At 45.5% G+C, this 27,387-nt stretch overlaps 1 protein-coding gene across 3 annotated transcripts in view; it reads right to left on the bottom strand.

The window, feature by feature from the left end:
• The window catches only part of Eva1c (eva-1 homolog C), a 78,638-nt gene that overhangs the window by 39,987 nt on the left and 11,264 nt on the right, over positions 1–27,387 (bottom strand). For 2 of the 3 annotated variants that reach the window (XM_047563895.1, XM_047563894.1), the window contains exon 2: positions 2,305–2,501. The exons of the other annotated variant lie outside the window; for it this stretch is intronic. In XM_047563895.1, coding sequence (XP_047419851.1) covers positions 2,305–2,501 — 197 coding nt within the window. The remainder of the gene's footprint in view (positions 1–2,304; positions 2,502–27,387) is intronic. 3 annotated transcript variants of the gene reach the window in all.

Here is a 27,387-nt window from a genome sequence, read left to right as displayed (position 1 = left end):
ATGGCACCCCCCCTTAGAAACAGCCCTACAAGAGTCCGGGAGAGCTGGGCACTGGGGCAGGACCCTGGACACCCAAGCCTATCCAGCTCATGACCCAGTAAGAGTCCAACAAGGGAAAATTAACGCTAATTCCTACCACGGCCAAACTCAAAGGTGCAGAGCCCATGTCTCTCTTGCAGAGCAATTTACTTAGTGGGATACTCAGGCATTCTGCTGAGCATTTGTTCTAGAACTTTCTTTCATATTTCTTTTCTCTCTCCTAAATTTTTTTCTTCTAGGCAACTCCCTCTTTTGTTAATGAATGCTCTGTGGAAGCTAATGGACCACCAGATCCTGGATCATAGAAAGTTCCAGTGTTTACTCTATTTTCCAGTTCTTGGTTTCCAAAAGGAACAAGCCCTGCCTGTGATTAAACTCAGAGGTCCTAGACTTGAGGACTTGAAGGATGCTGGCTCTACTAGGTGTCACCTGTCAACTCATGGACCCAGCAAGTGTGGACCCATCAATAAGAAGATGCCCAACACCCCCGAAGGTGTGGCTCTCAGAGGATGGTGCCCATTGGCATGGCCAAGGGTCACTGTGAGTGACTCAGCCCTCAGATGTCTCAAGATGGCGCCTCCAGGACAGGTTGTGTCCAAGCTGGAAATCGCACAGAGGGTACTTCCTGTTGCCATCAGTCATGGGTTTGGTGGGTCATGGTCACCTGGGTGGATGTCAACCTGTCCTCTCTCTGCCGTAAGCAAACTCTGTTCCCAGCAAAGTGTAAAAGTCACAAAGAAAAGGATTTCTTGATCTCTGGATAAAAGAGCAGGGCATGCAGATGTTTCTGGCAAACAAGCCTCTGAACAACATCAGAACTGTGTTCACAAATACTAACTTGTCAGCCTAATGGAACGTCCTCTTCCCTCAGGGGCACCTGGCTGAACAGGAGCCCCAGCCTGCCAGGAGTTCATACTTTCTCAAAGTAGGCACTTCCAGTCTTTGGGCACTGGCCAACCCGCCTTTTATGCACTTAGGGGGGCAGCAGACAGTCTGGGGTGGGTGGGCAGAGCAGTGGGGTGAGGAATGGGGACAGGTCAACAGGGATATGGGACCCTGAAGGAAGAACTGGGTGGGGTGGGGCACACCAGGAAACGAACTGCTTGCCTCCCAGAGAAACACGTCGTCACTCCTCAGAGCGTGGAAGCCATGTCAAGGGAATTCATTCAAACACATTCTTCCTGGGCCCTGGGTTAATGTTTTCACCAACCATGTGACTACCCGGACACTATGATACTGGGAATGAAAAGCAATAAATGTGTGTGAAACAGAAAAACCTCCACTCATCGTGCTATTTTTGCCTCTCCTCTTGGGGTCTTAGGAAGAGTGACACAGCATTGAAGGTAGTTCTCCCTCTCTTTAGTTCTCCCAGTAGATTTATCTTTACCTGTGTTTTCTATGGCTTTCAAAAACATCCCACTTCTAACTTGCCACCTAATCTAAACACCTAGCCTTCAATTTATTCATCCAGAACTTGGAGGCTTAAAAAAAAATATCCCAGGCCAAGTATCTCAGTAATCTTGACCATCTACTTAAAATGCAGAGGTGCCAGGGTTAGTGGATGGGAGTCACTTGGGTAATTGAAAGTCAGGGATAGTCGGAAACCATCAGTGAATATTAGTTTGCCCTCCCTCTATGCCAGATCCTTCCCCAAATATACATACACCTCCAAAAAGGAATGACTTAGAGCCCCTACCCCCAAGGTCCTGATACTATCCAGAAGAAAGAGTAATTCAGCAGAGGCTGCTCAACATAGCTTCCAAGAATAACAAGAATAATGTGATAATCTTGTGGAGAAGCAAACCATAGTTGCTGAGAGTCCCCTTCCTGGTGTCATTCTCTTAGAAGTTGATGGTAACCTTCTACATCTGCTTCACAGAAATACTTGTGGTTTCCACCTAAGAATTCCTTTTCCATTTTGGTATTTGTGGGGGATGTGGGCCCAATGGTTGAATCCCGGCATGGTTATCCTTCACTTCAGTTTAGTAAGAAATACGCCTGTGAATAAATTCATATTGCCAGTGTACTAAGGGTAGGGATCCCACAGGTAGGGATGATTTGGACTTTGGCAAAGTCCTTTGAGAAGCAAATAATAACTCGCCTGCAAAATTGGTGAGTTGTACAAACTGGGATTTTCAAGGACCAGATTTGCTTCACAAATATATATTCAGGGAGAGAAAGATGGAGAGAGAGAGAGACAGAAAGAGAGGCACAGAGAGAGTTGGAACCATTTTGTCATCTTAACACATCTACAGAAGGGAATACCTGCAAGGTGGTAGGTGCCACACAGGTTAAGCTGTCTTCCCTCTGGGAGGCAGGCTGCTGGGGACTACACACTTGGTCATCTTGCCCATAAAATGCCGACTGGACACTTATTGTAGAATGCCGAGGGCACTGCAGATTCAGATGGTCCCCGTCACAGGCATAGGCGGTGTGGTTTTGCAGGAGTTTGGTTAGGTAACCTGGAAAACATTCCGCCAGGTTACAAGAGGCCCAGGAACCCACCTTCATAGTCTTGGAGCAAGAGGACATTGGTTCCCCCGGGCAAGGGGCTGCTCAGTCAGGAAGATGTGGGGTGCAGCCGCCATCACTGCTCCAGTAGAGAAGCCACCAAATGTGGCCAAGTTGGAGTTCCAGGAGCAGATGCCAGTTTTCATGTCTGGGCCAGAAATCTTGGTCTGGGATGGCCCACTATGAGGCTCTGAGGGCTCCTTCCCCTCCAGGAAGCAGAGGGAACTGGCCAGGAGCCAGGGAGTCTGGAAGCACCTCTATTAAGGAGGAAAATATGCTGAGTGGGTGTCCCCCAGCGTGTGGATGCCTGTCCTGAGGGAGACCAGCGTTCTCTGATCTCTCAGGCCTTCCTGGAGGGAGGAGATGCAGTTTCACTTCAGGAAACTTCTCCAGGGCCTGCCCCACCACTGGGTACACAGGTGGGCCCCTTGCACCACGTAAGGCCTGTTGGGAAGAGTACGGGAGGAGAGAAGGAGAGAGGTGGATAGTGGGGTTTGCTGTGGATTGAATATTGTTCCCCGAAGACATATGTTCTTCAGGAACCTCAAAACATGACCTTGTTTGGAAATAGAGTCACTGCAGACATAATTAGTCAAAATGAGGTCATACTGGAATAAGAAGGTCCCTTACTACCACATGACTGGTGTCTTTATATGAGGAGAAGAAACACAGAAAATAGCTGAGTGACAACTGAAGGGGCATCTACAAGCCAAGGAAGGCCAAACATTGCCAACCACCACCAGAAGCTGGGAGAGGCTAGAGAGGAGTATTCTTCAGAGCCTTCCAAGAGAGTATGGCCCTGCTAACACCTGGATCCCAGACTTCTGGTCTCCAAAATGTTGAGAGAATGAATTTCCGATGTGTTTGGCCACCCAAGTTTTGGAAATTTATTGCAGCAGTCACAGGAAACTAAGACCAGCTCCCAGTCTGGGCCTTCCCAGTCACTTCTCAGGCAAGATGGAGGAGCCACTCTGGGCATGCGCTCTGACCGTAGCTGGCAGGCACAGGCCCTGGACCGTTTCTCAGAAAGGAGGAAGGAAGGTTTGTCCAAAATGGAGATTCCCTTCCTCCTTCTCACACCTCACGAGGTCAACAGCAAGGCTGCTGGGAGCAGAGCCAGGGACTTTCTGGTGAGGTGTGTGGGAGATTCACTTGGCAGCCCTCGGCCTCTGAGAGGGAGGAGTTAAGGACAGCTTCAAAACACCAGATTTCCACAGAGATGACCGTCTTACGTTGCTCCTATTCAGGTTTCAAAATCCTCCCCGAAATATAATTCCTGGCAAAATCAGCTCCCTGAACTTCCTGGAAACTCACAGTCAAAGGGATTGAGATAATCTGACCTGGGATCATCCCATTCTCCCATCCAGAATGTTCTGAAGAACTCTGTGAACACCTATAAGCACACTTAACCCTGAGTTCTTGAAAACCATTATAAGAAATCCCACCAGTATGTATAGTTGTAATGCACCAATAAAAAAGAAAGAAAGGAAACCATCATAAGAATGACCACAAGCTCAACTGCCCTGAGTCAAGTCCACTTAGAGAGCAAAGTCTAACACAAATGGCAAGGGGACACCAGACATACAGAGCCAACATCACCCTCATGGTGCATGCAGCAGGCATGTGAGCGGCCAAGCTGAGGCCCTCCAGGGTCCTGAGCTGTGGGCCAGGGTCTCCCTGCAGGGCACCCAGGTGGACCCTGATAAGGTGATGGACACTGGCCATTCCAGCCTCCTTTGTGGGGTCTCAGCACTTCATTATGAGCCACACTCTGCTTCCAGGAACCCAGGGTCGCACTGATGCTACCTCTAGGCCAGCACTGTCCTGCAGCACCCCAGGCTGGTACTCCCACTACTTAGTTCTCTATCTTCAGACTCCTCATTAACACCTTCTCGTCCATCACTGCATCATTCCCAGGACCCTGATGAGTGATCAGCTGGCTACCATACCTAGGTGATTCTTAGAGCATGACTTTGGCTTAAAGTTCATGGTCTTTCTAAAGGAATTATCCAGCTACATGAAAGAAATGACAAGACTCTGGGGACAGTGGAGTCACAAGGCAGGAGGGACCTTGCTCCACATTTCTGGCTGTGTTGGGTCATTATCTTTCTTTACTCTATCTGTCACATAGTCTAACCCCTCTTAGCAGAACTTGACCTCTGCAGGACATCAAAACATGAGTGTGCAGCACAGTGTCCCCAGGCCAAGCTGTGCCATGCCGTACCACACCATACCATGCAAGGCCCTTTGCTCTCTGAGGCCGAGGGGAACCCTCACCTCAGTCCTAACACTACCCAGACTCAAAGAAGATACGTTAGCAGTAAAACTTGCACTAGATTCAGTCCAGTGCCTTCTTCAAACTCTTTGGGACAGTGGAAAAGAGTCAGTGTCAAAATAAAATGAACTATCAAGTCCCCAAAAGAGATGGAGGAAGTTTAAATTCATATTATGAAATGGAAGAAGCCAGTTGGAAAAGCCTACATACCATACACTGTACCAGTTCAGATCTGTGACATTCTGGGAAAGACAAAACTGTGGGGACAGTGAAAACCAGCTCCGAGGCTGACAGGAGTGAGTGGGGAAGGAGGATGAGTAGGTGTAGCCCAGAGGAGATTTAAGTCAGTGAGACGATTCTGTATGATATTGTAATGGTGGATGCAGGCCACTTCTATTTGTTCAAATGAGAATGCACAACATCAAGAGTGAACCTAGTGTAAGCCATGGATGCAGGGTGGTAAAGATGTGTCCGTGGAGGCCCATCAGTGGTAACAAATGCTCCATTCCAGTTTGATCTCAATTTTGCAGAAGAGGCTGTGCATGTGTGTAGGGAGGTAGGTACAGGGAAACTGCTTCCTGTTCCATTTTGCTATGAGCCTAAAGGTTCTCTAAAACTAAGGTCCATTTAAAATGAAAAACAAAACTAAAAAGATACCCAAACCCCCTCAAAGCAGAACCTCCTCTGGGAGGAAAGGGGTCAGCAGAGGGGACCAGCAGAGGTGGTCCAGGGGAGCTGGCGATGCTCAGCTCTTGGTCTGAATGGTGCACACGGGTTTTACTTGTAAAAAAAAAGTTCACCCTGCTAGCAGGTTTATGCACTTTTTTTTGTTTTTTTGCAGGTGAATGAAGATATTTATTTTTAAAATTCACCTGCAGTTATCTGGCCAGTGATCTTAAACTAATAATGCAAGCCATGACACTGTGGAGCCCTGGGTGGTTTACAGAGCAAGGCAGGCATTGAACGCCTTCTGCAGTCAACTGCACTCACACGAGAACACAGCAAGTCAGTGACAGCTGGCCACGCTCACGAGGACCAGCGATGGTCCCACACACCGAAGGTCCTCCAAGGCGCCTTCCTGCACCGCCTTCTGCTTGTCAGGGAAGACAATTAAAACTACCCATTAATTTAAGCACCAGGGAGGACATGAGGGACCAGGTTGAGGCCATTTGGAATGGTGGGGCAGGGGGTGGGGTGGGGCAGGGAACCTGTTCAGCAAAGACTGAAAGTAAGTGTAGGTCGAGAAAATCAAAATGGTTCAGGTGACAGGCAGAGAAACCACCCAAAGATGTCCGCACCTCTTAACCCCCAGGACTTAGGATTATGTTACCTTACATTGTACAAGGGACTTTGTTGATATGATTAAGTCAAGGATCCTCAGGTGGAGAGATTACCTTGGATACTCTAGGAGGGTCCAAGGTATTTACAAGGGTTCTTAAAAGGAGGGTCAAAAAAGGAGATGTTCCATGGAATCAGGTCTGACACAGTCAGGAGCCCAAGAGGATAGGCGGAATAGGCAAGGGAAGAGATTTGCTGGAGCCTCAGAATGAAGGCGGCCCAGCCAACACCTTCATTTCAAACTTCTTACAGTTCCAGAACTCTAAGATTAAGTCTGTGCTGTTTTAAGCCACTGAGTTTGTGGTAATTTGTTACAACAGTCACAGGAAGCGAATAGTTTATACAAATGACTATCACAACACACCAAGGTGAGAGGTGTGGGATGATGACGGTGAGAACTGACGTCGAGGGAGAGACTGGGGAACGCTCACGGTTGACTTACACTGGGAAGAAGTCTGTGCAGATGTGCACCGGTGTACAAATGCTCATGCACATGGGTCCTCGGTCACTGTAGGCTGTGGTCCGACAAGTGTGAAAGTGCCTACTAGCAAGAGATGGCTTGAAGTGATGGATTGTGGGCCCTGCGCTAAATACAGGGAGGGAAATGAGCACAGGAGAGAGGAGAGGTCCAGGGGAGCAGGAGTCCTGCTGAGCTCAGCAAGGTCACTCTGGGGTAGTGACACAACACCACCAAGCTGGGGTGGCAGGAGGTTGCAGCCAAAAGTCCCTCGAAGATAGAGTCATTGAGGTCATGGAAATGTCCCATTGTAGCCATAGAAGGGGGTGCAGGAGGTAGATGGAGAAAGTTCTGGAAATGAGGATGCCAGAGCTATGAGTAAGGATGCCTCTGGAGCGAGCACATCCCAGGATGAAGGTGGGAAGTGGGTGGAGCGGGAGCTGGCTGCCAAGAAGTCATTGAACAAAGGGCAGATGACAGACGAGCCGCTCCCAATCTAGTGCCCTGTGCAGAGCGTGTCCGCTGCCCAGTGGGCAAGTCCATTCTCTGCAGCATGCTGGGCAGAGTCCACACACCACTTAGCTTCCCCACACCTGGGTTTCTTGGCCAGTTCAAAAGAGAACATTTTACTAAAACCAACAACAATTATTAATGGCATTTTGTTGTTGTTGTTAATGGCTCACTCTGGATCAAATTCTCTGTTGTGTTGGATGAGTCAAAAAAGTTATTTCTTAATAGTCTCTGCCAGAGTTTCTTCAATCTTAACTATATTTTATAGGCAAGTCTTTACTCTCGGGAAAGCAGATGGAAGTACACGTTTTTAAAAAAATCAGTCCTTAGAATCCATTGGAGCCTGACGCTCTGTCAATCCTGGTTCAAACCAGTGGTCAGGGGAAATGGGAGGGCGTGGACTCTGTTCATTGGCTTCACCTTCACGCAGCTCAGGGGGCTGAGTGCAGTTTAGGGTAACTCCAAGACACCCTTCCATGGTGAACACCCCACTGCAGACAAGCTCCTGAAGCTACGGCCATGGCTAGAACCTTCCTCGAGGGAACATCCTGAAAGGCTCACAGTGTGCAGATCTTAGAGTACTTTAGATAAAGGTTTTTATGTTTTCCTTTAAAAAAAAAAAAAAAAAAGAGGAAGAATTCCTGGAAAATGAGCCCCTAAAGAGCAGTGGGAGCTCTCCTCCATCCTCAGAAAGATTTGGAGACGTCTTCTTGGCATCATTCCCATCATATTGACCACGAAAACTCATTTGCCTACAAACAGTCCTAGAGACTAGAGAATGATCAGAATTATGTCAACTACTAATTTTCAAAGAATCCTGACCCCACAGTGTTCCATGGGGATAATGGGTATTTTTCAGAGTCAAGGAAGGAATTTTTATGGCAGAATAAAACCAGGGACTTCCTGGGATAAGTCAAGGTCAGTACATGCCTCCCTGCAGGACTTCTCAGAGCCAGACATGCCAATGTACCCTGGGACTTTTGGAGACCAGAGCAGGCACACATCATGACCAGTCCTTCACTTTTTTGCATCAAATCTCAAGAGTTTAGGTTAAACACATCACCGTGTTAAACAAGGTCTATGCCAAGGCCTGCATCTAACCTGGATGACTTCAGAACGCCACATGGCTGTAGAATCGTCATGAGTAAACCACGGATATGGGGCAGGGGCAGAGGATTACAAATCTCAAGACTAAGGTTCCAACTGGGGTCAGGGTAAGTGACTGCTATGCTGACTTTTAGGAACAGGTGTCCCCAGGTGGTGCTCTGAGGATCAGATGATACAATGGGCAAACACATCTTTTATCTATGGTAAGCGACCATACAACTCCAAGGTATCACTGTTGTAGATCTCAAGGATATTATCTTAGAGATCCCCCCTCGGTGGAGTGCTGAACACCCCACTCCAATCAAATTCCACTCCCAGTGCCCTCTCAGCTCTGGACCACTCAGAGACTAGCACTTAGCCCAGCAGCTGCCCTCCCAGCCCAGAAATGTCACTGTTGAGCTTGTAAGGAATGAAATTTCTCCATCCCTGCCTTATTTCTTCCCTACTATTAAGATCTAGAAAGTTACTAATATTTAGAGCAGCTCAAATGCACTGCAAATTCTTCCCCTCTTTTCTGAAGCCGGAGATATTCCAGTGAAGTCCACATTTCCCAAGAGCTGACACTGCCTGAGCCACTCTGAGCACACCACATCCATGTGCTAAAGTCCCCCAGTCACCAGGGGCCAATTTCATAAACTTGCTTCTGGGAAGAGAATAGAATTCAGTTGTTCAGACTTTGCCTCCCTCTCCTTCCCCTCCAAAAAAAAAAAAAAAGAAATTAAGTGGCACCCTCCTCTTGTAAATGCTGCAGATAAGAGACCACTCCCTCTAATTCACAAACACTCAGAGGTGTCTCTACATGTTTGAAGTCCTTTTCCGGAAAAGGGTGTTCTTTTTTCTTTTGTGTGTTGTTGAGAGTGTATAGAAGCAATGAGTCAGTGTTCCTAAGAATATAGGAAAGGCCCTACGGCAGGTGAAGAGCCCTGGACTAGGCACTGTGTGCCAGGAAAGAAGATCAAAAAGTGAATTTAGGGCTGCAGTGTAGCTCAGTGGTACAGCATCTGTCTAGCAGGCACAAGGTCCTGGGTTCATCCCTAGACTGAAAAAAGAAAAGGTAAAGTTAGATGTGAGTCTAAGGCCTTTCTCTATACTCAAGTTCAGACTAAGAAGCTGCACCTGGAGGTTAATTAGGATGAGAACTAGAATCATCAGTCTATTTTTTAGGTACCAGGTGGGGCAGGGATTGTGATAGGATCATGAGGAGTATGGGTGACATGGAGTAGTTATTACTGCTCTTAAGTGATGAGTTCAGATCTTGGTCCCAAAACAAGCCAGAGGAGGAGAGATGGTGAACTGAGAGCTTAGACAGGGTGCAGATGATAATTTCTTGTTTGTATGGGATGAGTACTTTTTCCGGTCTCCCACCTTGCAGTAGAGAGAACCACTGGAAGGTTCTGGGTAATGGAAGAGGACAGAGTGATGTTTGTCACTTGCAGGTCTAGGCCTTGAGACCCCTGTGCAGTCTTCCATGTCTTGCTTTCCCATCTGCTGTCCAGTATGGACAAAGGACAGGCTGTGGCCCCAGAAGCCAGGGGAGGGACAAGATGGAAGGAGTCTGGGTCCCCAGATGACTGCATGGAGCACAGCTTCCCTCATTTCCAATCATACTGAACTATGGCCTGAGCAGGAACTAATCCTTTATTCTGTGATGACATGGGCACTTGGGGGTTGCTTGCTTTAGCAGCTAGCCTACCCTGTCTAACACTCCAGCATCCTGCCAGCTGGTGCTTATGTTAAATAGAAAGATGGTAAGACCTTAAGAAGTACCAAAAACAGCTTACTATTTTGTGATGTTGTTGCTGACCCCATTTCACATGACCAGCAATCCTCATTGGGAGAATCATTTTTTTAAGACTTTGTAACAGACGAAATGAGTTAAAATACTAAGGAAATAAAAGGGAGTAAGAGTCTCATTAATTAGCTTCTCAGTCACACTCATCTCTGTGCTACTGACTTAAAAATTGCACAAGCAAGAAGTGAACAGCAAAAGCAAATGGGCCCTCAAGACAGCCACAATCTGAAAGTGAAAGGATGGAAACTGATATACAAAGTGAATGGAGCTTGAAAACAAGCAGAAGTAGCAAGTTGGTTATATCTGAGAGATGAAAGGATAGTTTAACAGGCACAAATCAATAAATGTAATTCATCACAAAAACAGAATTAAGTACAAAAATCATGTAGCCATCTCAATAAATGCAGAGAAAGTGTTTAACAAAATTCAGGACCCATTTATGATAAAAACACTGGAGAAATGAGGCACAGAAGGAAATTACTTCAATATAAAGACTATACACAAAAAAACCCAAAGCCAACCTCATAATTCACCACATAAACAGAATTAAGTACAAAAATCATGTAGCCATCTCAATAAATGCAGAGAAAGTGTTTAACAAAATTCAGCACCCATTTATGATAAAAACACTGGAGAAATGAGGCACAGAAGGAAATTACTTCAATATAAAGACAATACACAAAAAAACCCAAAGCTAACCTCATAGTAAATGAGGAAAAGCTGAAAGCATTTCCTTTAAAATCTGGAACAAGACAAGGATATCTGCTCTCACCATTCCTACTTAATAGTGCTAGAAATTCTAGCCAGAGCAATTAGGCAAGAGAAAGAAATAAAAGGGATAAAAATAGGAAAGAAAGAAGTCACAAAAACTCCACCAGAAGACTGCCAGAGCAAATGAACAAACTTGGCCGAGAAGCAGGTTATAAAATCCACATATAAAAATCAATAACTTTCCTATATTCCAACAATGAATCTGGTAAGAAAGAAATCAGAAAAACAATCCCTTTCATAATAGCCTTAAACAAAACAAAACAAAAAAAAAACCTAGGAATAAATCTAACCAAGGAAGTGAAAGACCTCTACAATGAAAACTATAAAACTCTGAAGAAAGAAATCAACCTCAGAAGATGGAAAGACCTCCCATGTTCATGGATAGGCAGAATTAATATTGCTAAAATGACCATACTACAAAGTGATATACAGATTCAATGGAGCCCCCATCAAAAGACCAATGACATTCTTCACAGAACTAGAAAAAAACAGCCCTAACATTCATTTGGAAGAATAAAAGGCTCAGAATATCCAAAGCAATTCTAAGTAAAAAAAAATAATAATAATAATAACAATGCTGGAGGTATCACAATACTACTACAAAGCTACAGTAACAAAAACTGCATGGTACTTCTATAAAAACAGACTGATAGACCAGTGGTACAAGACAGAAGTCACAACAACAAAACCACACAGCTATTCTTGACAAAGGTGCCAAAAATACACATTGGAGAAAAGACAGCTGTTTTAACAAAAGCTGTTGGGAAAACTGGTTATCCATATGTAGAAGAATGAGACTAGATCTTCATCTCTCTCACCCTCTGCAAATATCAACTCAGAATGAATCAAAGACCTTAGAATTAGACCAGAAACTATGCAACTCCTAGAAGAAAATGTAGGGTCAACACTCCAGATTTTAGACACAGGCAAACTTTCTTAATAGGATCCCTAAAGCTCAGGAAATAATGCCACTGGTTAAAAAATGGATGACATCAAATTAAAAAGTTTCTCCATAGTCAAAGAAACAATTAGGAATGTGAACAGAGAACCTACAGAATGGGAGAAAATCTTCATTAGCTATTATTCTGACAGGAGATTAATACCTAGAATATATAAAGAACTCAAAAAACTTTACACCAAAAATCAAATAACCCGATTAATAAAGGGGCAAATGAATTAAAAAGACACTTCTCAAAAGAAGAAATGCAAATAGCCAACAAATACATGAAAAAATGTTCAACATCATTAGCAATTAGAGAAATACAAATCAAACTGCACTGAAATTTTAATCTCACACCAATCAGAATGGCAATTATCAAGAATGTGAATAATAATGATGAAAAGGGGATGTGGAGAAAAAGGAACACTTTTACACTGTTGGCGGAATTGTAAATTAGTACAACCACTATGGAAATCAGTATGGAAGTGCCTCAAAAGACTGCGCATGGAAACACCTTCTGACCCAGACATGCCATTCCTTGGTGTTTAACATAAAGAATTAAAATTGTCATACTATAGTGATTCATGTATACTCATGTTCATACCAGCACAATTCACAATAGCCAAACTCTGGAAGCAGCCTAGGTGTCCATCAACAGATGAATGGATAAAGAAAACGTGGTATGTATACACAAGGAAGTTTTACTCAACCTTAAAGAAAAATGTAATTATTTGTAGGAAAATGGGTGGAACTAGAGACTATCCTGTTAAATGAAATAAGCCAAACTCAGAAGGTCAAGGGTTGTATGTTTTCTCTCATATGTGAAAGCTAGAGAGGAAAGGGGGAAGAAGAAAAGTGAGGAGGATCATTCTCATGAAAATCAAAGGGAGATCAGCAGAATCGAGGAAAGGAATCAGGGGTGGGAGGAGGGGATGGAGGGGGACGTGCTGGGGAGTGACACTGGTCCACTTTCATAGTTATATTATGTGCATGTACAAATATGTAACAACAAATCCCACCATGATGCGCAACCATAATGCAGCAATAAAAATGTGGAAAAATGATAAGAATACATAAAATGAGAATAGAACTAGTCTTTAGATAGTAGAGTGGATTTTCAATTTATGTAGAGTTTTAAATTAAAATCATGAATGAGAGCAATGAAAACATTTAAAATGTTAATTATTTACACGAAGAAGACACATGCTGATGTGTGTGGGAGATGGTTGGGGACCAGAGGCAGGTTGGCGTGATGCTCCGGACTGTCCCAGTCCTGCATAAGGAGGGTCTAAGGAGGCTGCGTGCCCTGTGCAGGGAGTTCAGACTCTGGAAGTTCTCAGGTCAACATTTGTCAGAGGGCAGTGTTACCACTGTGGTTCTCAGTTTCCTCCTCTGGAAAATGGAGGTTTATACCTACTTTCCAGTTGATATGCAGCTGATAGGAAACGGTCAAAGCAGAGCGCTTACATAGTGGCCGAGCCTGTGGATTTCATTCCCTGGGGATAACAGGGGTGTTATGGCCTGCTTATGGTTTCAGTGAGTCTGCCACGGGTTCATGGGCTGAAATGTAATCCCCATGCTGAGGTTCTTAGAGGAGGGAAACTTAATCTGATGCTGGTGTTGAGAGGCGGGAACTTTGGGAGCTGATTAGGTTTGGATAAAGTCAGCAGGGTGGAGCCCCATGATTGAATAGTGGCAGCTTTCTAAGAAGAAAGAGGGAGAACAGAGGAAGTGGACACACATGCATGGTCTCTCATCCTGTGGTCCTGGGAGACGACTCAAGACTGTCAACAAGAAGGTTATCAACAGATGTGGCCTTGGACTGTCACTATGAGCCCAAAGAAACTTCTTTTCTTATAAAGTTGCCTACCCTGGGGCACTTTGGTTATAGTAACAAAAATGAACTAATATGATGATAGTGCAAGAAAGAAAAGAGATTAGGGGCCCATTCCGTGGAAGTGAGGGTCTCGTAGAAGGGAAAGATGAGGAGCACACAAATCCACTGCTTCCTGCCTGAGTTTGCTCTGAGGACTAAAACACCTGAAAAAAGAGTACATGATGTTTGCTTGCATATTCTATAAAGCTACCCCAAGAGAAGGCCTTGCCTTTTCGAGGGGGACTATGCCATGAAACATATCCCCCTTGTTTCAGGTGCTGCCTAAGCATTTCCTATGGAATAAGCACAACACTCCCTGAAAAGAACCCGTTAAGGGCTAATTTGGATGGATTCGCTGGCTTCTGCTCTGCTATTTTCCAGTCTACAAATTCCTGAAATCCAGTTTCCAAGCACTCTTCCTCAACGAACACAGCTGTTCTCCTTGACAATAAAACGGCTAGGTTGTCTAAAAGTAATTCTGTTTCCAAAGGTTAAAACAAAATAAAGCCCACAAACTTTCTACACACGTCATTGTTTTGAAAACATTTAAAGGAATCCCATACGGGATTAAAATATCCTTATATTTCTCAGTAATGGAGAAAATAACCCTGGAACTTATCTGCTAACTTTTGACAATAAACCCTGGGTTCTGTAACTTTTCTGCCTTAAGGAAACTGCACGTGGAAACTGGCTGCCATTTTCCACCCACACAGGGACTTCCTTCTGTCCCCCCGGCCTTGGAGTTCTTGTGCTTCATTTGGTTTTTGACAGTCACTGACCCAGCTGTCCCTCTTCCTATATATTTTTTCTGCAATCATGTCTTTCTCTCTTTCTGTACACTGACCACTGATTGATCAAGCCCTGTACTTTCCCTGTATATCCATACATATTCTAAGTGGCCTGTTCCTGCGTGACTGTCCATATGTGTACAGTCACGCTTTGCTTAAAAACAGCAATATATTCCGAGAGCTGCGTTGTTAGGCTACTTCGTGGTTGTGTGAACAGGATAAGTGTGCTTACACACACCTAGAAGGAATGGCCTACGTCACACCTAGGCTCCATCGTAATCTTGGTCGATTGCTGGCTGAAATGTCAATATACAGTTCATGACTATATTTGTGTGTGGATTTCAGATCTGTGCCTGCTGGCCACCAACCCGACCCTGCTGCACTTGACCACCCGCAGCCGTAGGGTCAGCTCTCCCCTTTGGAATGCAAGCAGGGACCTTGTTTTACTGACAGCTACATCTCTGGCCCCTAGGAAGAATCTGACTCTCAGTAGAAGGGCAACAAGTCATTTCTGAATGAATGAGTGAGCGAAAGAGGGAGGGAGGAATTTGGCCGGGCAGGAGTGATGGAAATTAAGCACAGGTCTGACCTGACTGACCCTCACAAGCAGCCAGCACTGCCAGTACTTACAAATTTCTCTGTGATATGCTATATCTGTATGCACACGAATGTAGGCCTACAGTATTCCTGGGTATACACCAAAATTTGCATATACCAAATTCTCGAATGTTCAAGTCCCTTCATAAAATGGCCTAATATCTGCATATAACCTACACACATCCTCCCATGTACTTTTAGTCATCTCTAGATTACTTACATCTAACACAATGTAAATAGATGTCATACTATATTATGATTCAAAAATATAAGAAATACATGTTCACTCTAAAAGCAATTTTTTCAGAATATTTTTAATCCACAGATGCAGAAACCATGGGTACAGAGACATGGACTGTATGTGTGTGTGGAGAGTGACAAAGAGGGAATATGAATCAATCAATTAAAGAATTACTCCAAACGTTCCGTGTTGGTCTTGAATTACCATCTTTAGATTATATCCTCTGTTTTGTTCCAAATAGGTCTGGTAGGAGCCCCTCCTTGCCTTTTCAACCAAACCTTCTAAATCCCATAAAAATGAACACCTTGTTTGGGGACCAGGTACCAACCCCAGAAAGTTATTCCACGAACACCATCTGGATTCGATTAGTCTAAAAGTAACTGTATCAATCCCCATTTTCCCCAAGCATCTAAAACAAGACACCTTTTCTTTTCTTTGGGATGCAGAGTGATCCCAAACTACAGAGCCACTTGGCAAGGAAGCCAGGATTGCAGTGCATTTGATAACTTAATGCAACTTTTACCAGCACTTAAAACTCAAATATGAAATCTATACTTGATCTTTTCTGCTCAGAACTGGCCAAAGGAGTGGCTCCCTCCCTGCGTACAACAAAAGGTTCTCAGAAACACTCAAGTGCTAACCAGCCGGAAGAACCAGCAGAGCCCAACACGCAGACGTGAGGGTGGAAGGGTGCCTCTCCCCAGCTACTGCTTTAAACAGCTTCCGGCTCTGGACAGCCCATCACCCCTCACCCCACTTTCAGGATGTGTATGATGAGCAAGGTGGGAACGTCCAAGGCAGAAACGAAGACTTGAGGGCATGTATTCGGTGCTTTACTGACTTAATTGGAACATTATAATTTCACTGGTCCCAATAATGAACCTATTTTTTTTTTTTCACTTTAGGGATGCTGATGGTTCCAGAGTAGCATCAGAACTCTCACAAAGCTCTTTTGAAAGTGAAAACGAGTCGCTGTGGGAGCAGGGCAGGCTGGCTGTGCTCCTGACAGAACATGCTTCCTGCCCTAAGCAGGTGACAGTCAGTGACTGCAAGTTCCTAGAGCTTCCAACAGCTGCACCAGCATTCTTGAAAAGGCTGTGCTTCGAGCCAGGGTTGGGTGACCCCCTCACTCTCCCTGCTACGACTCCTCCTGGGCTCAGTGCCTTCTGGACAGATCCTTTCGCGGCCCCTTCTCTGACATGGGAAAGTCACCTCATTTCTCCCCTTGTATTTCACAGAGGCGGGGAGGCCGGCTCGGGAGTTGGCAAATGTGAAGAAATACAGGCGCCTGCACAGCCATCAGGCTGGCCAGCCGGAGCGCTCTGTCCCTCCTAAGTGCTTCCCTGGCACGCTCACCCCTGGCTGGCTTTGAGCCTCCAGCAGGCTCAGCTTCACTGGGTGGCCCCAGGGCCCCCAGTCTCCCCTGGGCCCTATACTCACCTTTCCTTGTCCTTTCTTTGCCGACCCTTGTCCCTCTGGCGGTCCTCATCCTGTGCCTTCTCCTCTGTTGCCTTATTTTGAGCACTGGTGTTTGGTGGCGGCTCCGTGGTCACGTGCCTCACCTGTGAGCACCCGTGGCATGTACTTTATTCACCACCATCCGGGAGTCTTCTTTTCAAGTCCTGATTTCTGGCCATCTTCTGGCTGGATACGTTGAAAACCAGCACGCACCCCCTCCCACACTGCCAGTTCATGGGTGGACCACAGTCTGTCCCCCCATTTGTAAATTCTGCACCTTGCAAACCCTCCTGCTTGCTGATACACTTTGGGAGTGTCCTGGACATGTGCAAAGTGGTGACAAGTTTGGGTTTTCTGAGGCACAGGGTCACAAGGAGATGCTCTGCCTTCCTGATTCAGCACTTTAAACTCTCATACCGTAAGGCGTCCCATTTAGAGGCATATTTTCACATTTTTGTCGTTGTTGTTGGTGATCTAGTTATTTTAAAAGACCTCCAAGGATAGTGCTGAAGGGCTGCATGGCGTTCTTGACTCCCTCAAAACAGTGATGCACCTCACAGAACGCATGTTCCAGAAGCTTCGTTCAGGCAAGAGTTCCAAAGAACTCTGACTTTTGGTCCAGTCTCTTCCCAAGTTGAAGGGGCAGAATTTCCAAATAGGGAGGAGCTGCTCACTCCTTCCCACTACCTTTACAGTTTGTTACCTTATGCCCAGGCTTATCTTGAAGGTAACAGGAAGGGAAGGAAGGGGAATGGGGATATAAATGAATTCATAAAGTTCAGCTGAAGAAAAACTGCATTAATAGGAATGACAAGGTTCTCCCCTTGGAGGCCAGGCAGGGTGAAGGCCAGCAAAGCTGTGGGAAGAAAAGCAGGGCCTTAAAAACCAGTTGCTCCTCGACTAGAAGAGGAAACAGGAAAGCCTGGGGCCGCGCGATATTATTTCGAGCACTGGAGTAACTTGGCTCCTGCAGTCCTGAGGACTCCAGATTCGCAAATGCCATTGGAAGGCAAAAGCGCTGGCTTATTCTTTCATTCATCACTAAGAAGACCTGTATGTGACCCTGGCCTTAAGGGCAAGCCAGGCCAATTGCTTATTGTACCTCAGAGGGTGGATGCTGTAAGAGGAAGCATGTGGGATGTGGAGGCAGGCAGGAACAACAGGCATCGGACCTGCCCAGAGTTGAGGGGGGGTTTCCAGGTGGGAGGTGCTCCCTGGGGAAAGAGCAGGGATGACCAGGTGAAGACCACCCTCAGGCAGCAGGGGGAGATGTGCAAAGGCACAGGGGAGCTTCTCAAGGTTCAACACCGCCAGACTGTAGGCAGCAGAGGCTGGGAAAGAAGCAGTACCTTGCTAAGAAGTCCGAGCGTTCAGCTGATGGCAGGTGGGAGCTACCGCAGGCTGCTATGCAGAGAACGAAGCAGGTCTGATTTGCAAGGCAGAAAAATCCCGGGGTGGCCTGTATTGGGTGGATGCAGAGACCCATGAAGAAGTCAAGGTAGACGGAGTCCTCCAGGGACAAAGAGAGGATGGTGCCAACTGGGACAGCACAGTGAGAAACGGGGTGGGAGGGACTGAGGTCAAGGTCAGATTCATGGGTGTATCTCACACATGAAGCAACTCGTGCTTGGTTTAATGCTCGCTGTCACCATCTTGACCTTCTTTTTATGAAGATTTGGAATTCCCATTTTATTATTATCAATGGCACCTTGACATTTTAAATTATTTTATCTTTGAACTTCTGTGAGTGAAATTCAAGGGAAAATGGAACATGTGTGTGGACGGATGAGTTGCCCGTCCTGAGAGTGACCGCCTTTCCTGGCCACCTCTCTCTGTGGAGTGTTCACGACGCCCTGAGCATAGGATCCCAGCAAGACCCAAAGTGAGCACAGGGCAAACGTGGTAGGGACACAACTGAGTCTGCAAGAGACGCTGGCTGCTTCCAGGTGCCATGCTTCCCATCAGACCCGGGATCTGGTTTAAATAAAGAAGAAGGCAATGACATGCCATGCCAAGAGACAGGGACCACCCAGGGCCCCTGCCCTCTTCTTTCCTTCTTGTGTAGGCTTTCTTATGCTAGAAATGATAGCACAGGAGGAGAGGGGAAGAAGGTGAAGTCCATAGCTCTATCCTTTGGGTTCCTTCTGACACATTAGAAAGCCAAAGGTAGAGAGTGGTGGCAGAATGTGTAGAGATGAAAGAAACGAAATAAAAACATTTGAATTCATCTCTTTCAACATTCTCATGGATCCCAGGAGGAAAAAAAAAAGCTACACATGCAAAATATAAATGATGTCATTTCTATGATTTCATGGCTGAGTTTAATGCTCCTACGTAAAGTTGCATTTGAAAGTAGCATCATGCAACATAAAGATAAGCAGTAAGTCTAATAACTTTAAAAGTTAATTTTTCTTTATTCAGGACATTAAGTGAAATTGGAACACATGACAAGTTGAGAGACAGAGCTCACAGAAGAAAGGGGAAAAGTTTATAATTTAAGTACCTTTAACATCGTCTTTCCTTTGATTTTGAATCAAGGGCTCCACATCTTCATTTTGCACTGGACTTTGCAAGTTATGCAGCTGGTTCTGACGTAAAGATGGCAGTTTAGCCATAGAATCAACAGGACTGGGTGGTGGGGAACAGAGGCATACCACCAAAGGAAGACTCAGGGATGGTGGCCGGGTTTTGGCCGGGTGACGCAGTTCACTGGGAAAGACAGCACTAAGGAACAGCTTTGTGATTTTGTCCTGCGTAGGCTGACCTGCCTGTGGAGCTTCCCTGTGGTGCCAAGGTCAGAAGGTCTGCCAGGGACCTTGGAGGAGGGACCAGCGAGTCATTACCACATGCGTGGAGGTTGTCTCCCTCGGGAGTGTCCTCTGTGGAAATGGATGGGCGAACAGAGAGCCCCATAGAGGAGAAGGTCAGGAAGGATGAGAGGAGGAATGGGGAGACACAGGATGATAGCAGAGGGGGTGCCAGTGGGTGACCAGCTCGTGACCCTGAGCAATGCGTTCAACTCTCTGTGGTCTCATGGTCATCTACAAAAGGAACAGGGTAACAGCACCCATCTCGGGCTCATGGAGAAGATTAAATGAGGAGCCACAGTGAAGCCCTCAGATCTTGGCGGTACTCAATTCCCAGGGCTGTTTTAACAAGGTACCACAAACTGGGTGGCTTAGAACAACAGGAATGGGTTGCTTCACACTCGCGGAGGCCAGAAGCCTGAGATGAAGGTGTGGGTTGGGCCACGCTCCCCCTGAAGACTCCAAGAATCAGTTCCCAGCCTCTCTCTTGGCTTCTGGTACTTCCTTGGCTCATGGCAGCATAGCTCCAGTTGTCACGTGGTGATGTCCTTGCGTGCACGTCTGTCTCTGCGTCCAAGTTTCCCCTTTTGTAAGGACACCAGTCGTGTTGGATCCGGGCCCACCCCATGACCTCATTTTAACTTGAATACCTTTGTAAAGACTCTGTCTCCAAATAAGGTTTCATTCTGAGGTACCAGGGGTTAGGACTCCAAGATGCTGTTGTTGAGGGGACACACACAGTTCCACCCGTAACAACCGCTCTGCCAGCATCGGCTCTGTACAAACATTCATCTTTATTCTTATCACCTCCGTTAGTTGTCGTTTTCTCAAAGGTATGAGGCGGCCCAGCCAAGAGCACCCTGAGGCTGGAGAACCTGTCTGTTGTGGCCACAGTCTCCACAACAACCGTGTTCCTCCTGCAGCACAGGAAACCCAGGTGAAAGCACAGAGACGAAACAGAGAGAGTGAACAGAGAGAAGAGAACAACAGGTTTTGATAAAGAGCCCAAGACAATCCCAGCAGAAAAATCAAAACAGCGCAGAGGGAAAATCTCCCTGTCCACCTCTGCTTCTGCACAGGGGTCAGCAGAAGGCCTGAGAGGCCAGGTGGACAGAATAGACCACACCACCTCTCAGCCTCCACCAACAGCTGCTCCCTACTCACTTGCAGAAGGAAAGCCACGTTTAGATCCTTTATTAAATCAAATGGTAAGTTTGAGCCGCAGGATGAGAGTCTCACCAGCAGCAAAGGGTGGGCCTGCACCTGGCACGTTCTAGTGCCCCGGGGAAAGGTAAGAAGCACAAGAAGGACCGCTGATCCAGAGGTGAGCAACAGGTGGTGGACAAGGCGACCGAGCAGGCGTGCCGAGCGGGACATCACCTCACAGAAAGAATTCCTGAAGTTAATCTGAATGTCATTAATCCTAGGGGAAAAGTCAAAAGGAGCTGCCAGGTGAGCCACAGCTTGGGAAGAGGGAGTCGCTCTGAGGAAGAACTGCAAAGGATGCAGCAATGGGCACTATGGGCACGGGCAGCCCCAGCCGAGCCCAGGTGGCCAGAGTCAATCTCCCACCCACGCCAAAGCCACGTCCAGGCCTGATGCTCTCCTGATGCTTCATCCTAACACCAGACAACTTTGACTCTGTCCTCCCTGATGTTCCCCTTGCCAAAGAAGCAGGATCCAGAAACTTTCCTTCTTTCCCCTCTTCTGCTCTAAGACTTACATATCCTAAGTTCAAGAAACTTCTAGCCTTGCTAGATAAATGACTATGTAAGAGGGTCAATTAGTACAAACTATAGGGATGATGATGTCTCCTTTGACCTAAAAGAGCCTGCGCTCTACCTTAACCAAAAGTGCACTTCGGGTTGGTGGGGTGAACCAACATCATGTTCTGCCTGATGTGATGCATCAGGAACACAACATCATGTCTGTGACCGTCCTGCTCCAAATACATAAGAATAAAACCAGGAAGAAATGTCAGACAAATACAAATTAAGGGATACTCTATAAAATAATCATCAAGTGTTCTGCAAGAATGCTGTATTAGTCAGTTGTCCATTACTACAACAAAATACCTGAGACAATTCACTCCATAAAGAAAAAAAGATTTATTTAACTCTTGGTTCTAGAGGTCCCAGTCCACTGCTTTGAGCCCCTGTGAGGGTACAGGATGGCAATGGCAGGGAGCATGTGGTGGAACAAACACCAGGAGTCAGGAAACACAGACAGAGAGCAGGCCAAGGTCCCACAATCCCCTTCAATGACATGTCCCCAATGACCTAAAGACCTCCCACAGGCCCCACCTCCTGAAGGTTCCCATAGCCCCACCCTGGGAAACCTTTAACACATGGGGCTTTGGGGGGCCTTTGGGGGACATTCAACATCTGAACTGTAGCAAAAGTCAATATCAGGAAAGATAAAGACTGAGGAAGTGCCCTAGGGGTAAAGAGAGCCTAAAGGTACATGACAACTCCCTTAAAGTGAGATCTGGGATTTTCTCTTGCTCTAAAGTACAACCAACCCTCCATATCTGTGGGTTTTGCATCCATTGGTTCAACCAATCATTGCACAAAAATATCTGGGGGAAAAAAATGCATCTGTACTGAACACATAGACTTTCCCCCTTGTCATATTCCCTACATGACAGAGTATAACAGTTACGTACTTAGCATTTACATTGTATTAGGTGATATACATCATCTAGGGATGATTTAAAGTAGACAGGAGGATCCTCGCTCATAACTTATGTGCAAATATTACACCATCTTACATAAGGGACTTGAGCATCGAGGATTTTGATACCCAGGGGGAGTCCTGGAACCAACTGACCTCAGATATGGAAGGATGACTTGATATATTTCTTGTGACAACTAATGAAATCTGATTAAGGTCTGTAGACTGAAAAACATTATTGCAACACAGTTAAATTCCTGATTTTGATCATTGCCTTGGTTATGCAAGAAACTTTCCTTGTTGTTAAGGCACACACAGGGATATTTAGGAATAAAGGAGACTTGGCTGCAATTAAGAGAAAGGAATAAGGCACATGTTGTAAAATGGTCATACTGGAGAATACGGATGAAAGGCATAAAGGACATCTTTGTAATATTCTTACAACTTTTGTATGTCTTGAAAAATAGTAATAAATATTAAATATTGAATAAGTAGATTATTTAAGAATATGCAATGTTTTCCTGCAGGTCTCAATCTTGTCTGTACATTAGAATCACCTCAACAGCTTTTAGAAAATATTGATGCCACACCCAGAGATTCAGCTCCAATTAACTAAGAGCAAAACCCCAGATGTCAGTATAATTGAAACAACGTATATTTGAACTCAAGGTGGTTCTGATGTGACCCCAGAATAACAGCCAGTTCCAAGTCTGATATGTTCAGGTAAGAGAATTTTAGACTGGAGAACCTTCTGAGCCTTCATGCCTGCTTGTTTTGAGAGCCAACCATGAGGGCAGCTTGGTGACCCCAGACAGGAGCACAGTCATAGGTCCAATCTTGGTCCTGCCACTAATAAGGCAGGAGACATCTGGTCCAAGTCCTCACCAGCACCACGTCTGGGTTTTCTCAGCTGCAGAGTGAGGCTTAATAAGAGCTGCCTCTGAGGCTGAGGAGCCTCCCAGGGGAGGACACACAGCATATCACTCTTTCATCCCCTGCCCAATGCAGGGATCACACAGGAAGACAGTCCAAAACTCCTGTAATGACTGGGTGGCAGAAAGGGATTTAGATGAGCATGGCCAGCTGACTTCTGATACTGTCAATTGAGGTCCCATCAATTAGGGTGACTCTCTGAGGTCTCCTCCCTTCACACGAACCGAGGTCTGGAGGAGGTAGAAGGACACTAATCTTCCTCCAAGTTACAGGGAAGCCAAGTTCTCATGAGGCATCCACCATTGGCCTCTTCATGAGGCAGGTCAGACCCAGACCTTAGTCCACAGTCTGTTACTAATAACACAATGCCACAGACTGGGTCAGTTATAAAGAAAAGAGGTCTATTTTGGCTCATGCTTCTGGTCCAAGGTTGAGGGTCCACATCCAGACATGCCTTCTTATTAGCAGAGTCCCAGGACAGCACAGGGCATCACATGGCAAAAGATAAGAGACCTAACTAAAGGGGCCTTAATGGCAGACCCACTGTCAAAATAACCCATTAATCCATTCGTGAGGGCAGAGTCCTAATCACCTCTTAAAGTTCCCACCTGGTCCTATCTCTTAATATCTCATGATGGGGATTACATTTCAACCTGAGTTTTGGAGGAGGCTGACATATTCAAACCACAGCACCTGGTTCTGTGGAAACTGCCCTCACCAAAAGATGCTAAGCAAGGTGGGAGGTTCCTCCCTAACCCCAGGCTTCACCTTAAGCTGCACATGAATAGCAGCCACAGGCCACACATAGCTATGGAGCACCTGAGATGTGGCTGGTCTGAATTTGGACGTGTTGTAGGGGAAAAAAAGCACACAATATTTCCATGTTTTCAGTAGCAAAAAAGATATAAAATATCTCATTAATAGTTTCTAAATGTTGATTAACAATGAAATAATATTTTGGATATACAGGGTTAAATAAAATTCACTATGGAAGTTCATCTCACCAATTTTTCTTTTCCTAATGTGGCCACAGGATATTTAATATTACATATATGGATTACATTATATTTCCATTGGACAGTTCTTTTTCAAACCCTGCATGCAATCCTTTGGCAGCTTATTTCCTCGGTGATAATTTTATTAAAATTAGAGTCCAGGAAGGATTTTGTATGCAGTGAAACCAGCCCTGGTCCCTGAATATTCTGCAGAATTCCCTTGGGGTTCTCGAGCTTCCGTAAATCTAGCAAATTCTTCCCCACAGTCCACTAAAGTGCGGATATTGTCACATAATGTTCATTTCTCACTGCTTGCTTGAATAATAACAGAGATAATTATACTAATTTAAACCTAACCTTCAGCACTGCAATTTTAACCCAGTCTGTGAGACTGAATCACAAACATTTGACAATCTTTAAAGTAAAGCTCTCAATTAATACCTCAGAGTGCCTAAACCTTACCTATAATTTGCTGTCCCACAGAAAGAGAATATGAGGGTAATGAAGATATATGATACAGGGCAGACTTCCATCAAAGACTCTTTGGTGGTAATGAGTCACATTCCAGAAGGTTCCATGGAAGGCTGTCATTTGGGGCTGGTTTGCCGTCACCATGAACTGCCTTCTAAGGAGGAAGTCCTCCAGCTTGTGCATTAGCTGCCTCCACAGAAGCAATTAACTGGGACATTCCCTTCAATCAGGGCTTCCTCACGTGAACTGAGCAGCAGAGAGCCAGGTAGGTTTATCTGTGTCTATTTCTAGTGATTGATCTACTTGTCCACAGTTTGGTTTCATCTTGGAACCACCCTGGTGCAATCCATGTTTTGTATGGGATCTGCATGTTAAATATCCCACTACAGGAAAACAAAACAAACCAAAACCCTCTTCAGGACTTTAAGGGAACCCTGGAAAGCAGGAAAAAGGAAATAGAGGTTGTTTTGCCAAGGATAGGTGACAGGGGATGCAGGACCCAAGAGAGTGGTTTGAGTGCAAAGTCATCCCTGTCAGGTGGATGGATACTTGGCAACACCGTGAGAAGATTTCCCAGCTCAGAACCTTATCATGTTCATGGTTCAGAGGGCTGAGTACTTGCTCAGCTATTTGGCTCCTCTCTATTTCTCCTTTTGGAGAAGTATGTAATCTTTAAAAACAAGAGAAGATGGACTAGGAGGACCAAAAATATGTGTGTGAATGTATTTATTCACATCCAATGATATATACACATATGACAGGAGAGATTGCTGTTCACTGTTCAATGTCCAGGGAAAAATTAGGACACAAGTTTTTCTGCTTGATTTTCATTACTTCTATACCTAAAAGTAAGAACTAAATGCATGAGTCATGCACAAAACTACAAGGAGCAAAAAGAATAGTGAGTTCTTAGAAGGTGTTCTGAAAAAATATATATACACACAGTCTTCTGTAACCATGGATTCCCCATTCACGTTTCAATCAACTGCACATCAAAAACATTCTGGAAAAATAATTGTGTGTACTGAATATGTACAGACTCTTCTCATAGTTCCTAAACAACTATGACAGCTATTGACATAGCTTTCACATTGTATTAGGTATTATAAGTAAACTAGAAATAAGAAAGTATACAGGTGTATGTGCATGGGTTATATGCAAACACTTTGCCATGTAATACAAGGAACTTGAGCATCTGCAGACTGAGGTCCTGAGGGGGTCAGTCCTGGAGCCAATCTCCTGTCGATGCTGAGAACAACTGTATATATGCATTATATATAGAATACACACGCTACATAGTCAAGAATGTTTTTACTTTCATTGCAGGATGCCACATTCATTTGAAGGTCATCCTAATCTTTGCTTAAGCACATGATGACATTTAATAAAGAGGGTGTCAAGAGAAAAGATGCCTCAGTGTCCTGATACCAGCTGATTCTGAAAACTGATGTTCTGCAGGGATGAGAAAATGAGCAAAGTCCTCCTGTTGGACAGCATTCTTATATCACCCACTTGAAAATTAAATCTGAAACAGAGTTCTGACAGGCCTGCTATTTTCTTCAGTGCCAAGAGCCATACAATAGACCTTTTTTTTTTTTGGACAAAGCTCTTAAAATGCTTGGAAATTCAGATGGACTGACTCATGAAGCTGTATAAATACTGCACACCCGTTCCTGCTGGTGCCCCTGCTCTCTCTCCCTCTTGGAAACAATACTAGATTTTCTCTGTGTTTGGCAGAAGGAAAAAAATATTTTAAGTAGAGTTGCAACTTGTCTGTAGGGGGTGGCATGGGGCGGGGGTCTGAAAGTGGGATCTGTCCCAGGATCTCACGGTCCCTGGGCAGGAGCGGTGATTCCCATTTGGGAGGAATTGCGGGATCCCCCTTCTACTTCAGGTGGACCCTACAACAGTGCTCAGTCTCATGCCCACCTGAGCCTCAAATATGTCCTTAAAAATGCACAAAACGCAGCTTCAAGAGGGCACACTGTTGCACAGATTTAACACGCGCCTGTGAGTGTGCCAGGGGCGGTCTGTCCGTGGGTGGGTGTGCAGCGCCAGGGGCGCTGATAGACAGAGGGGCGGGAGGAGTGCGGGCCAGGGAAACGGGAGGGAGACTGGGGAAAGCAGATCGTGGTACACTCTCCATGACTTTCGCTCTCTTCCTTTTTAGAATTCCAATCCAATACTACCCCCACCACACACACACACACACACACACGTGATGATTTCTCTGCAATTTCGAAATAATTGATATGTGTTGCAAACGCATCCTCCCGCCGCGTGCTCACTTCAAGCCTGAACACCTCTCCAGGGCGGTATTTTAGTTTGACATCAATGAGAGCAAATGTTCTAGCCTGAGATGAAGAGGGCCAAAGTGTGGGAAGCACGGCAGCAGCTGGGTTTTTCTTTCCTGACTCGAAGGAACTGAAGGTTGGTTCCCTTGGGTTGCAGAAGGCAGCTGGGCATGAGGTCAAGAGTCACGCAGCTGTGCCTTAGGACTCTGGCTCGAGTCTGCCTTTTTTTTTTTAATTTTTTTCCTGGTTCTGGGGATTGAACCCAGGGGTGCTTAACCACTGAGCAACATCCCCAACCCTTTTTCTACTATTATTTTTTTGAGACAGGGTCTTGCTAAGCTGCTGACTCTAGTCTTTAAGAAAAAGTTTCAATTGCTCCATGTTCCAAAAGTAGAGAAAATAAAACAAGGACGAGTCTGCTGGCTAGCCCCTGGGTTCCTTAGCCCCAGGACCAGACACTTCTTTGTGGTGGTGGCTGCCCATGCTTTGTAAGATGTTCAATAGCATTCCTGGA

Source organism: Sciurus carolinensis, chromosome 9 (genome assembly GCF_902686445.1).
Source record: "Sciurus carolinensis chromosome 9, mSciCar1.2, whole genome shotgun sequence".
Lineage (NCBI taxonomy): Eukaryota > Metazoa > Chordata > Mammalia > Rodentia > Sciuridae > Sciurus > Sciurus carolinensis.
Note: the sequence above shows the minus strand (reverse complement) of the source record. Positions and strands in the feature narration are given on the sequence as shown.